The 18,606-nt window shown below is 34.1% G+C and overlaps 1 protein-coding gene across 1 annotated transcript in view; it reads right to left on the reverse strand.

Moving 5' to 3' along the window:
* The window catches only part of LOC131802581 (uncharacterized), a 133,401-nt gene that overhangs the window by 13,410 nt on the left and 101,385 nt on the right, over positions 1-18,606 (reverse strand). The window contains 3 exon segments of the mRNA XM_059122907.1: positions 4,234-4,531; positions 7,478-7,774; positions 12,677-13,225. Of these exon segments, the coding sequence (XP_058978890.1) occupies positions 4,234-4,531; positions 7,478-7,774; positions 12,677-13,225 (1,144 nt within the window).

Genomic DNA, 18,606 nt, shown 5'->3' on the forward strand with positions numbered 1-18,606 from the left:
AAGACCAGACATCCTTAATTACCACCAAGAAGCAAATGATTTTCCATCAAAAATAATCATAATAGTTGTGATTGGAAAACATGTGGTTCCAACATGACGGTGCAAACGGCGCACACTTCACATCGATGTGCGAAGGATGTATTTTCCGAGCGTCTAATCTCTCGTTTGGCGATTTGCACTGGTCAGACTGGATCGGACGAAAGCCACATCGGATAAAATTTGAGAAGATTAAAATGCATCGTTGAATGCAACAATCGCAGAACTGCAATTAAGACTCCTTTAACCTCAATATTGCTTCGGTTTACCACCGAAATACTACGAGCTAGTTTCACCTTTTACTCGAATTGAAATGGGATCCACTCATAGGGAGAAGAAAAAAATCTAACATGCTTTAGTTATCGATGTCGATCTCATTTTAGAGTGGGAGTTGAGTTTCTATGGAAATTTATTCTATCCACAGCTGCAAACGAAAAAAACTTAATACTTAATACTTTGAGTGCGTAGTCACAATCTATACCAATAAAGTATGTATATGATTATTGTTCATTTCGTTATTTAATTTTTTATTTTTTTACAAAAAACAGCTTCTGCTGTTTTTCTCTTTTTTGACTTTCCACAAGTTCGATGATACTCGTAGAGTAAGCTTTTACTCTCTTTCAAATGATTCGAATCCCATTCTAACTTTTCAAGCTGGAGTGACTCGAAAGAGTTTCCACATAAAACAAAAAGAGTGAGAAATGTCGTATAAAATTCGCACTCTTCGAGCATTTTCGCTCCCGGGTCGAACATGAGCAAATCGGTGCTGTAGCCAAAACACTTCAAAGATTTAGAAAAAATGGTGTGCCTTCACTGGTGGAAGTTTTGGTTGCGGAAACTACATTCTGTCAAATCGGTTACCATGTGCTCTTGATTTATTGATCTAGCCTGAATGTTGACGTTGGCTTCTTGTGAAGCTTCACATGGGATGTAGATTGGAGTTTCGTCTGGATTATGAAGTTTCACTATCAAACGGGGCCTTACACTTAAAATGCTGACATTGTTATTTGAAAAATTTGACTTGTTGGGGCGAGAGAAATTTGTGAATGAATATTTAATAATTCTTCTTTCGAGCCATGAAATTCGATTTTTTTCCTACTCTGAAGTTTTTGCTAAAGATAATCTGATTGAATCTGATCCTATCAATTTTGTGCAAGCATCCTGTCCCGGCCCAGTCACCTTTCCATAAAGGTTAGCGAATTCGAAAATGAGAACTAAACAGGATTTTAAGCTGGAAAAAGCAGTCGAGTCTGTGGACAGTCTTGGAAGGTGGCATTACAGGACCTCTGTTTATATTCATATGTATGTCAAAGGTCAGTCGGTCGTCAGCGAACTCAAGTCTTGCACCAAGAACTCGATAACGTGGTTTATAAAAGGTTTCGACGATTAGACCAAAAGTACACTCCACGAAAAGGCGGATCCTATATGGAAGTTAAAAATTGCTTGAATGTTATCCAAGGCAATCTAAGAGTCTATAAGTGTGAGCCAAAATGTTCGAAATATAGTGAAAGTTTATTCTAAGAGTGAAATCGGAGTAAAGGAAATAATTTTACTATTCTATTGTGTTCGTAGGTGTGTAGAACAAACAATTTTTGGCAAAGGTAAGAAGTGAGTGTGATTCTCATTCTCTTGTGAATGCTCGACACTTAAAGAGCTTGCTTTTCACTAAAATTTTCATATCAAAAGAAGAAAGAGCCAAGTGACCATGATATTGGTAGTGATCAGTAAATATTGCAAACCTGACAGTTTCGTTGCTCTCTGTAATAGAGAGTAATATGAAGTTATGCCAATGGCATAGACAAATGAAGATATAGACAACGAAAAGTTAGTTTAGTCTTTTTATCCAGGTGGCTCTCATCATGTTTTGCATAGTCAACATGCTGATTTACGCGTTCAACCCACTCGACTTCGAAAACACATTTTATTGTTTTTCAAGAATTTTACTTGATTATTCCGGAATTTTTTGATGTCATTTTGATGGAACAATTTCCAACCGACAAATATCCTACAGTTTTTGTTATTTTTAACGTTTTAGAATTGAGTGACTTCAATATTCCCACTCAAACCCCTGAAACGATATAGACGACATCTGCTGCTTCGATTGTTTTCGAAGATAAACGGTGAGAGCATTTCGTTGTCTATATTTTCATTTGTCTATGCCAATGGTGGACTATTCCAGACTAAAAAATCAAATGATTGAATCTTCCACAGTAATAAAACAAACGGGTATTGGAAAATTGCAAGAGAATAATCTGCTCGATTGCGAGCGTATTTTGACCCCGCTCAAAAATGAGCGAAGCATATTTGCTCTTAGTCGAGTTACATAGATAAATCGAATATTCCTTCTTGAATTCGAGTAGTTTTTGTAGGTCTGTTTATTATCATGTTTCACTTGGGAATATTCCTGGTCGTTCTTGTATCAAAGCTCCTACTTTTAAGACAGTGGTCTACCAAATTCTTTAATTATAAAGACAGAGATTATGCCCATTCAAATACTTTTTATGGATCGAAATTCTACATTTTTTATAGAATAAAGGTCTAGTTTCATTATGGTTTTGTAAATGTTTCAATTTCTAAATTTAAATGTATTTGTTATTTTTAATCAGCGTTTGTACTTAACCCCGCATATAAATTGAAAATACTTCATCATTTCCGTATATTGATAATTCTTTATATTTAACCCTTAAACCACACTAACCCATATACAAGTTGTGACAAAAAGTATTCATAAATATATATATCATTTTCCATTTCGAATGTGCTTTAATTTTATAAAGACTTTAATTTCATAGATGACTTTTGATTTTCGGTGGTTTAAGGGTTAAATTAGGAGTTACAGAAGTTTCTCTTTTCCTAGCACAAACTATAAGTTGTGAACATAAGGAGTAAAGAAACTAAGAAATAGAAGTAAAGGACTTTGGCATGCTTAGTATTGAGACAAAAAAAATCATAAACTTAAAATAGGGGAGCAAACACACAGACACAACTTTTACAGACAGGACACGCATAAAATACTTAAGATTTAGGAATTAGAAGACAAGTTTGGTTGTTTATTTTTTTTATTTAGAAACATATAAACACATTTAGAGGTGAAGAAGAATAAGAATTAGATTCGAAACAATAATATTTTTGGAGGACAACGACAAATGAGTAGTAATAAATAGACGAGAAAAATAATGAGAAATGATTGAAAAAAGAAAAGAAATAAAAAATATGCCATGTACATTCAAAACATAATGAGTGGTGGCAGGATGTTCCAGCTACACTTTTTTTAAATTCGGGCATTGAAACAGGATTTATTGTGGACAGGTGGATGGAGGGATGGAAAGGTGTTGACATTGCTGGGGTGAAAATGTCTTCAACTAAAACATATCTTTTTTTTTGTTTTGGTTATAAATTCCATTTGTTTGTTATCCACTTTTGATTTTCTCGTATATCTCTATTTAATATTAGTTAACAATTACAAACAACAAGAACAACAACTATATTCATATGTATGTATATTTGACAAAGAAAATCAAAATCAAGAAGTAGAAATGATATTATTACAGAATTATTGTGCCGAAATTATTTTGATTAGAGATTAAAAAAATGGAAAACTGAAAAAAGTTTTAAAAACCAAAACCAGAATGAAAATAAAAATTCAAAAAATATAATACACAAAATAAGAAATTTAAATAATAATAAATTTTTAATAATAATTTTTTAAGTATTTTTTGTAGATTGTTTTATTTGATTTCTTTCTTTTTGCAGTGTTTTTGTTTTTGGTTTCGAAAAGGAGGCCTAAAGTAGTAAAGTTTGTTTTTGAAAGACCTAATCTTTACCGATATCACAATTGTTTTTTGCTATGAAATTTTGCTCCGCAAATGTTTTTTTTTTTTTTCTTCTCAGAACCAATATTAAATCTCACGTTAAAGAAAAACTTAAAAATACAAAAACGTAAACTTTTTACAAAAACAAAACGAAAACATAGAATATTTTTTAAAAAAGAAAACAGAAAGAAATCCTTAGATACTGTACAGTACTGAGTGACTGAATTATTTTATTTTTTTGTTTACAGGAAAAAATATTTGATAAAATTAATTATTGTTTTTTTTTTTTCTTTTGGTTTTTTAACTTTTTTGTACAAAGAAAAAAATAGAGTCAAGATTTTTTTGTTGATGTTGTTAGACAAGAAAATTGAATACTTTTACTTACTCTTTCCTTGGGGACCACGTGGCCCAGCCATACCAGGCATCATGTTGTCGCGCGGCGGTGGTGGAGGTCCTCTAGCACCCGGCCCTTGACCTCTGCCCCTTTGACTGGCCAAGCCACCGCGTCCTGCAGGGCCACCACCTTGCATCATTTGATTACTATATGTGTCGGGCGCCTCGGCTAAGAAATTCGATGGCACAAGGCCACGAACACCATCCAATTCGCCCATATAGAAACCATCTTCATCCATATCACCATACACAAGTATGATTTCACCCGTTTTGAAACTTAATTCCACTTGCTGATTGTTTTTTTTTGTATTGAAATGTTTGGTTTCGTTTGGGGGAAAAACAAAAAACAGATGCAATTAAATATATACCCTTATGTATGTAAAACAGATAAAGAATGAAATCTTTCAAAAAAAAAAAAGTTGAACGCCAGCAGAGAAAGCAAAAATATGCAACAAGCGTTGTTGTCGTAATATCTAAGCGGTTGTGTGATAGGCATTGTTGGTAGGTGGTGGGTTGGTCTTTGCGTTGGTGGCGGTGGTGGTGGTAGGTTGTAGGTCTCCATGGGAATTCTAGCAACGAAGAGCCTTAAAATCGGTTAGTATAAGTTTCGAGGTTTTAAGTACTGGATTTTCGTAAAATCGTTTTACAATTTATACCTTCGTAAATTTATTTGTTACGTTTAATATATGTTTGTTTTATTAATATATAATACAAAGTTTTATTTATAATTATTTCCTTTTTTCTGATTTGACCTACTTTTTTAATTTTTTTTTAATTTTGACAATTTTGGAAAAGATGTCGCCGTTTGTTGAAGATTTATATTTATTGTGTATTTTGTAGGCGTTATGTATTATTTCGACAATTTTGTACGATTTTAATTATTATTTGTAAGTTTGTAAGTATTTGTAAGTTAATTATTATTTGTAAAATAGTATATATTTAACCGAGAATTTTGAAGTTTCTTACGGTACTATCTCTGACTCAGTCCCTCATTTAGTGTAGCTCCTTTATTTGACTTTTAAGTTCCAATTTGTACCATTCATGTGAGTATTTTAGGAACGTAGATAACCGAATAACTGCAGGTTATGAAAGTAGAGCCAACAAGTAAAAAAGCAGTAACTTTGAATACCCTCCTCCATTTGGAAAGAATTTGGAAATTCAAAAAAACTATAAAAATTCTGCCTATACGAAGACGTGGACCTGCATACTTTTATCATAAGCCATTACAATATACAAGCACGAAACTTGAAAAAAACGAGGAATAATGTAGATAAAATCATCAAAATACCGAATATACGGGGCTTATACGAAGACCTGGACCTGCATACACAATTCTTGGAATCCGTTGATGTGTCTTCAATATTGCAAATAAAAATACGACAAATATTTTAATTGACCTCCACGCGAGTCAACGAAGGGATCTTTCGGTTAAAAACTCCCTTTAAACGGATCCCTCATTCGGGTTCAAAATATTCTATTGTCATAACATTCCACTGAAGTCCTAGAAAACGTCAAGAGTCCAACTCCGATCTTAACGCGAGGAATCCATACACGGTGAGATGAACGGTAACCAACTTCAGACTGCTGTCATTTCTAAGTCCGACAGCTGTCAAATTTATTCCAGTGACAGCTCATTATATTGATTACAAGCGTACAAAAGCATTTTGGTTAGAATTTTCCAGAAGAAGAAGTTATTAGTGATGGAACTCAAGCGTCATAGTGTGATTTCTTTATATTTGGCGGGAAAACCAGAAGTGGCTATCGTTAGCGCACTCCAGCATTTAAATGTGAGTAAATATTTTGTGTCTCGTACCATCGCTCGTTATCGTGATACTGGTAGCGTAGCCCAAGGAAGTGGACGGAAAAAAACGGCAACATCAACATAAATGGTGCGAAAAGTCAAAATGGCTCGTGAGCTGAACGTATCGCAATATTCCATTCGGCAAATATTGAAAAATGAGCTCGGGATAAAGTCATTGAAATTCCAAAAAGTGCAAAACTTACACCGCAACAGAAAGAAAATAGACTCAAAAGAGCTAAAGAGTTGCTTCGCTTGGCCGAAAGTGGTGAACTGCCGAATTTGGTTTTCTCCGATAAGAAATCATTCGTTGTCTAGCAGTTTGAAAAAAAAAAAACAAAATGATCGTGTTTACTTGCCAAAGAGGTCAGCTGAAAATGTGAACCTTCGATTAGCCATCAGAACTCAAGTGCCGGCCATGGTGATGATGTGGGCCGCCATAACAGCCGATAGTCGCTCTCCGCTCATATTAATCGATCGTGGCATCAGAATAATTGTCGAATATTATAGAAAATATATTCTGGAGGGTATATTAAAGCCTTGGGCACGCAAACATTTTGGCCGCAGACCTTGGACATTCCAACAGGACTCAGCACCATCGCATTTACCAAGCGCCACCCAAGAATGGTTACAAAATAAAGTTCCTCGCTTCATTTCCAGCGCCCAATGGCCACCAAAATCTCCGGATACCAATCCATTGCACTATTGTGTCTGGAGTATTTTGGAAAGCAAGGTTGGCACTAAAAAATACCAAAGTGTCGAACACCTGAAGCAAGCGATTCGTCGGGAATGGGCCAAAATACCACAGAGCAACATTCGGGCAGCGTGTGGCGGTTTCATTGACAGTTTGAAGGCCATAATTCGTGCCAAAGGTGACCAATGCGAATAAGCCTAAACTTATTCTAAAAGTTGATGCTATTTCCGACATTGTTTGCTTTCATTCAATAAAATAAATAAAATTTAAAAATTATGCCGTTTGACTTTGTTGAAGGTTTTTATCTCACCCTGTATAACCAAAGGAAAGTACATTTCAATCTTACAAACGTTAAAAATTTTCATGAATTCGGAAATAATTATAAATAAAACCTTTTTGATTTAAATGGGTAAAATATAGGTACTGTAAAATTTAAATAAATTCGTAGATATGTAAATCAAGTTATTATGAAGACTTCGGACACTTATATGGATCTAGCCATTTATACTCTATAGATAAAGCTATATTCCAATATTTCCAAAACATTTAACATTTTCCATTGGAAAACAACAACAAAAAACTCACGTTACGACGTCGAGGAATGTCTTGGGCAAGACTATCAAGAAATCCCCCAAATAGACCTCCTCCTCCTCCACCCATTTTAGCAGCCTTACGCTAAATAAATACGCACACACATACACATACAAATACATAAATACATTTAACAACATTGACAATACTTACTTCCGCATCCACATTCGGACTTAACTCTTGCGGATCATAGTCGTAGAGGGCGATCATCCGTTTGACCGGCATATTCGCATATATGTCACCCCAACGGTCGCGACTAACATTGCGCATACTTTGTTGTGTGCCCACCTGACCGGGCATAACTTGTGCAGTGCCGCCAGGTTGTTGAGGCATTTGACCCATTTGGCCGGTGCCATCATCAACCTCCGTCACCATATTGTGGGGAACATAACCGCGACGACCGCGCAGCTCGCCCCAATAAAAGCCGTCAGCATCCTTGTCGCCATACACCTAAATCATGGGGGAGAGAGAATGGAAGCAGAGAATACAAAATTATTAAATGAGACCATAATGCAATTCCAAAACCACATAACGGTTATCAAAGTTGTTGATGTTGCTGTTGTTGGTAGTAGCCTTTGGAAAGGGCCATTTCCAACATTGGAACACTTTTATTTGATTATTTGATTTTATTTTGGTAAGAATGAATGCACAAGAATGATGCACAAGTACCAAATACAGAACAAGGTGAACAATCGAAAACAAGAATACTCTAATCTAAATAGGTTATATAGGCATATTTGTTATATTATATATTATCGGTTTATATGTATAGAGGTATATATAGGTAGGCTGATAGGAATAAATCATTATCATCATTGCAACAACTATTCTATCTAGGGTTACTAACCACTAAATGGACAGATGACAGGATGAATGGTTCGGGGGGAGATTTGGTGGTGGAGTGGCAGTGGTAATAGTAGTGGTGGGTGGTATTGGTGGTGATGGATGTATTTTTGTATTGAAATATTTGGGGTGTTTGGGGCGGGGGTGGTTCTAATGATTTGACAACACAACTAATTTTTTAATGGAATCAATTACATTGTTTGTAAATCGAATTATGTGAAGCTAACCGATCAAACTAAATATTTAAACTACCAATTATTACAGATTCTTGAGTTGCTCAATTAGATGCGGTTCTTTTAAAGCGGGTTCAAACACTTTTCGGGGTTGACCACAAGGTGTCTATTAATTTCCTTTTTTCTTTTTATTTTTCTTTTTTGGTTTGAGGGTTTGTCCAGTATTGCTAATCTTACCTTGGATTATCATTTCGATCGGGGCACTCGAACTTACTTTGGCAGATGGCTGATCAACTACAATCTTCATGTCATTACATTAATTATTGCATCAAATTAACATTCATTCCAATATTAATTAGGATCATACAAAAATTTACTGAGAATGTGTGAGTGCTTGCTAAGAGTAATTAATTATTTGATTGAGTGAAAGAGTTTCTTCCAACACCTTTTTCAAGAAATTTTGAAATTTAAAATTTATTAAGAAAATGTTGAATATAATCTAGGAACCTGATAAACCTACATTAAAGAGGACCTCCCAACAATAAAATATCAGGCAGAACCAAGCGCCGGTGAATTGGCGAATTTGTATCATCGACTTTGGAAGAAGGTAAAACATTTTGTTTTTATATTGAAAATGTTTAATGTAAACAATTAAAAACAAGCTTAGTTTGGCCGATCCGAACTTTCAATACCAGAAAAGAAAACTTTTAGAAATAAAAGTATCGGAAGATTCAATATTCTAACTCGCTTCATTTTGAAACTAGATCAAAATATCGTAAAGGGAGACAATGTTAAATAATGATATACCAAATCTTGAACCAATATAGAAAATTCTCTGCTACAGGATTTGGTTTATATTGAGAGTGTGGAAAAATCATAAAAATCTCAATGTCGGGAAATATTGTCACCAGACGTGAATCCCATTTCAAAATGTATATACAGAATTTTAAACAAGTCAGTTGGAAAATATATTGTTAAAATCATAAGAAATGCGAGTTTCGAGATTTACCATTAGCTTGCACCTATGCAGACAATTATCGGGAAAACAGAGGAAGGACTATTGGTACTATCATTAAGGTTAACCCTCTTACGATAACAGATGTTCCTTTTATGAAATCGATAAAAAAAAATTCAAAACTATTAGATTCTTGCTGTTTTTTGAACATAGCAAATTTTAGATAGGAATCATAACTGGAAAAATCAAATCCAATATAGAGCTAATAAGGTTCATAGATAATAAACATGATGGAGGATAATAAGCTCAAAATGGTGATTTGGTCCTAAGGTGACTCATTGGCTATTCAAGGGCATAATTACATCCATTCTAACATTCAAAGATTTTGAAAAAGTCCAAAGAACAAATATTGATTGAACCCCTGAAGAGGTGTCATCTTGACACTGTTTTAATACGAATGCTTCGAATATAAGAAGATAAAAATAGTACTAATTAGTATTAACCTATGGCCAACTGCTGTAAAAATCCTTACAGACATGCAGCGGTTAGATGTAACGAAATAAAAGATTCACAAATAAATATTTACCAGACATTAATCTGATCTAAGTTGGATCTAAAATCACTATTTACGAAGGTAGAACTAGAGAAATGTTTGTAAAGTTTCCAATTTCGGCGACACAGCCTGATTTTTCGAATATTTGTACCATTTGTGGAAAAGGCACAGGATTTTCCCACAAGTATTAGCCATTATTTCGATGGCTGTCACTTTTGAAGTGACAATTACACTGTGTAACACAAAAAATAATTACAGAGAAAATCCAGCAGATTAAGAAAATAAAACTAAAGAAATAAAACACGTGTATCGGCATTTTGAAAGTTCACATCGCAAAGTAACCTAAACAGAAGGGGCAAGGGCTCTTCCACACTTTTGGAAATTTTCGGATTAAGATTCCTCTGAACCCCTGCATTTTTTGGCAATATTTCCAATAATAATAACAGTAATGTTTTGTTATATTAACCCTTATGGAAGTCAAAAAGGGGTCTTCTAGGTTCCAGAAGTCGTCAAAAGTCTTAATCTTACATAAACATCAGGAATTTATAAATATTAAAAATACATTTTTGGGTTAAAATTAAGGCAAAATATCTCCAACAAAGCATCATTTTAAAAGGACAACGCCAAGAACAAATATATTCTTCATTAAATTTCACTATAAGTTACAAAAGAAAATAAATCTCTATTTTTATTGCATATCAAAAAAAAATATTTGCAATAATGTTCCAAAAACCCTGAAAATATTCCTTAATTTTTTGATAAATTTTTTTGTACCAATGAATCTGGATATAATCCAAAAATCTCTGTCAAATTTTAAAACTCTTTCCTAAAAGTTTCTAAATATATCTCAAAGAGTAAGAGTCTCTGGGAATATGGTAAAAACTATGTAAGGGCCTTAACAATGTTTGGCCTACGAACCATAAACTCTTTATGGGGTTAAATCTACAAACGAGTACTGTCAAGTTCACTTGGAATTTTCCACAACCAAAACTGCCTGTTGTACAGTGAATTATAAGAAAATTTTCGGAACTCGGAAAAAAAAATCTACTTTTTTTCAATGAAATTTAATATACAATAATTCTTACTTTGATACTTTACTTAAAAATTAGTTATAAAGCAAGATTTTGATTAGGATTGGATACGTGTTAAGTTGATGATTTGTTGTTGGCTTCAAGGGCTGCTCGTGAAAGCCATTTGGCTGAAAGGCAATAAATTAGTAAAGACAGACCTTTTTCATTATTATGAAAAAACAAGCAATCATTTACATACTCGTATCTTAAAACTTGAAGTTTTTCTTTGCATACCCAAGTAACACATCGCATTGGAATACTCTTGGTAGCAGTCTTTTTCGCCTTCATGCATTAAAAAATGTGGTGCTGGATATTTGTGAGGGGGTACCAGAAGGACTTGATCTATGTGTCCCATCTTTATGTCAGTTTCAACATTTATAGAAATGTTGAAAAGAAACGGAGACACATTTTACATTTTATTTAAGTTGGGGTTACCTGAAGTGCTAAACTCGATTGTCTCCTATCGCCTCATACAAACATTATGATCTGAGAAGTTTTTCTTTGGAAAATTTTGATTTCTCATAATTTTAACCCTTTGTGGAGGATTTACTTGAAGGAGTGAAACGATAAACTTTCTTTGCTTAAAAAAAGATTTATTTTCCTTCTTGAAAATATTGACCATTTTTGAGGAAGGTACAAGAAGCAGAAACCATTTTTTAAGTCGATAATATGACCATGTACATTGTCTTCGCAATATTTACGATTGGGAAAATATTCCATGATGATATTACCGCTAAGCAATTGAATGAAAGGGTTTTTCGGTCGCTTTATACAGAAATGTTAAAAATCTCATTCAAAATAATGTATCAATGTCTACATAAGGCCTCAGACCGTGAAGCTAATATTAACAAGTAAAAAAGCAGTAAGTTCGGCCAGGCCGAACTTTGAATACCCTCCACCATTTGGAACGAATTAGAAAATTTTCAAAATAATAAAATCCATTGAAAATTCTGTCAAAATCTTTAAAATACCTAATATCAGAAGGTACCGATATATGGGGGGTGTACGATATTGTCGACCTATATAGACATATCTATGTCTGGGGGTAAAGTACTCACAAAGAATACCTTGTGTAGAATTTCAGACAATTCCGTTGAAAAATGTGGGTAAAATCATCAAAATACCGAATATCGGGGGGTACCTTTATATGGGGGCTATACGATATCGTGGACCGATATAGCCCATCTTGGAACTTGATCTGCCTGCAGACAAATGAGAGATCTGTGCAAAATTTTAGTTTCCTATTTTAATTCGTTTAGCGTGATTACAACAGACGCACATACGGATGGACAGGGCTAAATCGTCTTGGAATATATATACTTTGTTGTAATTTTGATATTGTATCGGCATATTAACAAAAGGTTGAATGGCAAACTGTTTAACTAATTCTATTGTTTTTAGAGAACATTTTTCAAAAGGTGTAGGAAGTAAAACTCTTGGCAAACGAAAATACTGCCTATTTATTTGTAAATTTGATTTTGGGGTTTTTAACTTTTTCTTCTAACAAAGAAAACTCAAGGCGTATTCTAGTTTTTTTTTTTGTGTTTCATTAGCCTAACAAACAATGTCTACTAAGTAAATACCAAGGCCAAGCCAATTTCTGATCTTTGCACACAATGCAAACTTTTTTGGAATATAAATTTTTGATTTCTTTTCTTGTTTCTTTCAAAAGTTCAAAACAAAAACGAACCGAAAACAGAAAAGAAATGCTGTAACTAAATTCTAGCCAAGAAGCAGTTCTGTCGTTGCGTAACTTACCTTTATTGTATCACCCTCTTGGAATGGCAGTTCTTCGTCACATCCATCTGGATTGGGACTCATTGTGCTTGGATCATAGTCGAACATAGCAACGAAATAGCGTGGCTTTTTCTGTCCGGCCATTTGTTGTTGCTGCTGTTGTTGGGGCGTGAGACCCTGTTGGCCGGGCATCATTTGTTGGCCCTGTTGCATGTGCTGGCCCTGCTGCATTTGTTGCTGCTGTTGCATTTGCTGTTGTTGTTGTTGCTGCTGCTGCTGTTGTTGGTTGAGCGGACCTCGAAGGCCCATAGCACCCTGCATTTGGCCACCTTGCATGCCGGGCTGTTGCATTTGCCCAGGCATTTGACCTGGCATCATGCCTTGCTGCTGCATGGGTCCACCAGGTTGCATTTGACCCGGAGGGGCAGGTCCTCGTTGGCCGGGGAAACGCTGCTGTGGACCCATGGGGCCTTGAGGTCCATACGGTTGTTGTTGCTGTTGCTGCTGCTGCATACCCTGAGGTCCTTGTGGCCGCATCATGCGTTGCTGCTGCTGGCCCGGTGGGTAACCCTTTAGTTTCAATTCAATGGTTTAAACCCGAATTAAATTATTTTTCAAATTGATTTTAATTTTAGTTTTTTGGTTTTGGAAAAGATTTGTTTTTTGTTTTGTAAAGCAAAATTTTGTAAATTTCAAATGTTTTCAAATGCAAAGTTTAAAGTTTTTGTAGTTTTGAAACTGGCATGGTATGCAATTCGTATTCGTATTGTTAGAGATAGAGACAGGCGCACACACACTGGGACATTTGCGGGCGCACGTTCTGGCCATAAACTAAAAACAGCTCTGAGACCCACATCCAGATGAATCACACTGCGGACATTGCCATGTCGTTCAAACTTCACGGAAAGCTCAATCAAAATAAGTTTTGACACCACAAATGTCCCAGTGTGTGCATGAAAGAGTAAAGTTTGTTTTTAGTATTGAATTGGATTTTAGTTTTGGGGGGTTAAAATATTTCGAAAATAAAACGAAACGATATATGAATTTAGTATTGGTAGTAGTATTGGAACAGAGAAATCATAATTGGGTATTGGGTGGGTATTAGTAGTAGCACTGGTAGGTAGTAAGTAGTAGGTCTGATTATGTACTTGGGTTTGGAGGCGGGTTGGGTTAGTTGGTTGGTTGGTAGGTAGATAATAGTATATAGGGTATTTGTTTTTTATTTTTGCAGAACAAAGCTAACAGGAAACACATAATTTGATATACATATGTATTTTGAAATAAAAAAATAAGTTTTCAACTCAAAAACAAAGCCCAAACGGATACGATTTGAACGGCAAAGTATAAAAATAATAAAAACAAAACGAATAAAATCAAGAGAAGTACAAAGCCATTGAATATGATACACATAGAGTTAGGTCAGTTTATGAGTGAGCGAGTGAGTGTAACCTAAATGACAGTTTGGTTAGGTTACAAAGACAACCATTGTTTTTTACAGTGTACTTGAGAGAGTATTTTTTACATGGAATGTAATTGTTAATGTGGTGTTGTGATTTTAATGTTCATGTACACTGTGAGAAACAGCTTTAATTTCGAAATGATGTTTATGTTTGTAATGTTGACCTAACTGTTTGTTGTGTTCACTATTCCTAATGCTCTATTTTTGCTTTCGAAAGATGAAGGAAAAATCTATTTTTCAGTAATAATTTTAAAATTCTTGGGGAAAAAATTAATATTTATATATTTTCTTAACAGTACTAATCACAAAAAGATATTTGTAAATGGTGATGGAGAATATTTTAAAAAAAAATATATATTTTTCCACTTCTCCGTTAACATGATCATGATACTATATGATACCCTACACCAATATGCGTTTTAGTAGAGCTCTCGTAAAAAAAAAAATTAAATTGGGAATTTAAGTGAAGTAGATCATACCAAATATGACCCAAATAACGTTGCTGTATGGTGCATGATATGACTTCGATAAGGATTATATTATAAAATATTTATTGGAGCAATAGATAACCGGACCGAGTTTCACCGAATAGTAAAATTCGGTTAAATATAAAAAAATCTATTCAATTTTGGCTGATATTACTTAAATGGTGAGCAATAACCAATCGGATGAAGAAGCTATAGCTGTATAAAGATCTGGGCCGATATTGTTAAAATATGGCAGAAGTATTTTCGAGCAGTATCTGATGCCCGGTATCCAATATCATGGTTGATGAGAGCATATTACGCTTTTGAGGGACTTTAACACAAGATCGGATAAAACATATATATTGGAGCTCTAGCTATATCTGAACCGATTTTCACCAAAATCTGAAGCACTTGCTTTTAGGCTGAATTCCAGCGGAATTGTCAAAATTCAGTCCATTTGGGTTGATATTAGCCATTTGGTGCAAAATAAATCTGATATTGGATAAAAATATATATGGTCTGATGCGAAATCGATCATAGATATTTTCGAGATCTATAAGCTATCTAGCACCAAATATCATTCTTGTGGAGTGCATATTACGCGTGTGAGAGATTTTAAACCCCAAATCGGATGAAACATATATATGCAAGCTATGGATATACCTGAACCGACTTTCTCCAAATTTTATGTACTTGCTTCTAGACTGAATTCGGTTGGACGTGCCAAAATTCAGGTAATTTGAACTTATATTGGCCATTTGGTGCACAAGTAACCCGAACTCGATGGAAGATATATGGGAGCTATATCTAGATCTGATCCGATAATATCACCAATCTCAATACAAATATTATTTGTAAAATTTCATCTGAATCGGATAATAAATGCGACCTGAATTTTGTTCACAAGAATACGTGACTAACGACCGGTCTGATATGCATAAATCGACTCAGAATGTGATTCTATGTAGATCTTCAAAAGTAACCTTTCTATGTTACAAACAAATGCACAAAGACATAATACCCCCACCACTATGTGGTGTAGGGTATAAAAATTTGAATTTGGAAAATGAGTGTTGATCCACATTTTTGTTGTTCGAATGCAGAGTGTAAATAATGCCTTTATGGATGCACGTGCTACTTTGGAGTTTACCGCATAAAAATACAGTGATGCATGTAGATTCCACACCGAATTTGTAATTAAACAGCTGGACCCTTTATGATTTTATATATTTTGTGGTTTTTAAATAAAAATAAAACAAATTTTGGAATTTAAGTAATGGTCTCTGGTACCCATTAAATTCTTCAAATACGAATTTTTAAACAAAAATGTCGCTGAGATCACCAATATACAGAATATAGGGAGGTAACGTTATATGGAGCCTATACGAAGACGGAAATTTATAGGCATAAGCTGTAATACCCATTACAAACTTCGAATACGAAATTTAAAACAATTCGAGTGAATGATGTCGCTAAAATCTTCTAAATACCGAATATGGGGAGGTATCGTTATATGGGGGCTATGCGAAAACGTGGAAACATGGCCCATTTATGAACTTAACCTGCCTACTGGTAAAACACAGATGTGTGCAAAATGTTAACCTTCTATCTCAATTCGTTCGAAAGATAGCGCTAAATCGTCTTAGAATTTTATGCTGCTCCAGAATAGATAAGATGAAAAAACTGCAACCAACTTCAGATTGCTGTCAATACAAAGCCACTCGTCCGACAGCTGTTAAAATTATTCCAGTGACATCTTATTATATTGTTTACAAGTGTACAAAAACATTTTAGTGAGAATTTTCCAAAAAAAGAGTTATTCGTGATGGAATTCAAGCGTGGCACGCAACAACATGAACTATTGATGTTTCGAAAAAAAAAATTATTCGAGACAATATTTCTTGCTCTTAAAAAATAATGAAAACTGCAGTCATTTTAATATTTTTTTGTGATTAGTACTGTTCAGGGCAATGAAATAATAATAATCCTAAATTAGTTATACGAAGTATTCAACTAACCTACAAACTAAAACTATTTTATATATTTTTATTCATAAAGGAATATAATATAAATAGATATGTATATTTTATATAGCACTACATACATCTCTATGTAGGTATATATTGTATCAAGCATTTCATTAATAAGAAAAAAAATATGAAAATATTTTGTCACTAAGTTACAAACAATAAAAATATTTTCAAACGATCGTTTGAATAGAATATTCTGAATAAAAATATGTTTTTAAATATATATTTGTAATAATTATTTTAAAAAAGTGGTAAGAGCAAAAAGTTTTTTGTTGAAATGTGATGAATGAGTTAAGACTTACGTTAACATTTTGAGTCGCTTGAGTCTGAGGTGTTTGTTTGGAAAAGAGGCCGCCGAGTATGCCTCCTAATAAACCAGAACTTCCGTCGGCCTGCATTTGTACACAGATGAATTTGTTTGTTTTTTTTTTTTTTTTTTTTTTTTTGTTTTTGTGGTTTTGTTGAGGAGTTGAGGGGGGTAGTAGGAATTTATGTTTTAATTTCAACCATTTACAAAATATACAAATGTCATGATGTAATTTTTTTTATTTTAATTTAATTTAATTAATTTTTTTGGCAACTTTAAATAAATTGGGGGATAAACAACTCTCTTTTTTCGTTACAATGAAAAGGATTTCTTTTTTTGATTTATAAAACAAAACTTTGATTCAATGCTTTGCAGCTAATAATCGTTTTAACAGATCTTTCAATTATAAATCATGCCACAACAAACCAATCCTTTTAGGATTTGGTTTTTAACTCAAGATGTAGAAGAAGAAGGAGATAAAATTGAACGGCAAGCAATTTTTTAATTGGTCGATAACGCCTTGGCTCAAAACAAAGTGGGGGGCTTGGGTAAGGGTGGGACTGAATGGTTTTCAATAAAACGTACATACATCTTAGTTAAATTTAAAAGTTAATTTAAATAATACTTTTTCTAATAATCGTTAAAAGTGTAATCGCTTAAAGGGATTATTAAAAAAATCAATTTTTTTGTGCTTATATCTCTTATATCCAGAAAATTAATTTTAAATAATTCATCTTCATTCAAAAGATTCTAGTGTTCATTTGTGTATGCAGTTTTATAGTTGTTGGATTTTAAAGTGTATTAGTAATAACTTTAGGTAGGAAGTGTGAGAAATAAAGAACGTGGGAGAATATTTTCGAGAAAATTGTATTGGTGTCGGTTTAATTTGGATTGTTAATTATTGTTTGTGACATCAACAATGGGTTAAAATATAATTGATCTTTAAATGATTAACCTCGTTGAGAAATGTCAATGTCAACAGATTTCAACTAGTTGCGAATGGCAATCCAGCATCTGAATGTGAATACATATTTTGTGTCCCGTACCATCGCTCGTTACCGTGATACTGGTAGCGTAGCCCGACGTCAAGGAAGTGGACGGAAGAAAACAGCAACATCAGCAGAAATGGTTCGAAAAGTAAAGAAGCGACTTGATTGAAACCCGCGTCGCACTGATCGAAAACTGATGACCAATTCGAACGAATCTAAACTTATTCTAAAATTTGATGCTATTTCCGACATTTTTTGCTTTCATTCAATGAAATTTAAAAAAATGTAAAAATTATGGCGTTTGACTTTGTTGCAGTTTTTTATCTCACCCTGTATGTCTTCTTGAGACATTCGGGTCTACATGCTACGTAAATTGTTGAAAGCAGGGTAGTGTGTTGATATAGTCCGCATACAGCAAATTTTCATGAATTGGCGCCCAATATGAATTGACGCCCTTTTGACGGAAGACCTCGAACAATTGGTCATATTATGGTATTTTTGTACCAGAACTTTTTGAGAAATCCCTGAAAAATTGGAATGGATCTACATACTAAATTATAGCGTACACTCTTGCCTTTCCAAAGTAGTGCGAAATGTGCTGATATCTCTTAGAGTTTCGATAGTGATAAAAATCATGAAATAGAGATTTTTTTCCTTCTAACCTCTATAGCTTTTATAAATGGCCAGCCTTCGGCCGTG

The sequence above is a fragment of the Musca domestica genome, unplaced genomic scaffold (assembly GCF_030504385.1).
Source record: "Musca domestica strain aabys unplaced genomic scaffold, Musca_domestica.polishedcontigs.V.1.1 219, whole genome shotgun sequence".
Lineage (NCBI taxonomy): Eukaryota > Metazoa > Arthropoda > Insecta > Diptera > Muscidae > Musca > Musca domestica.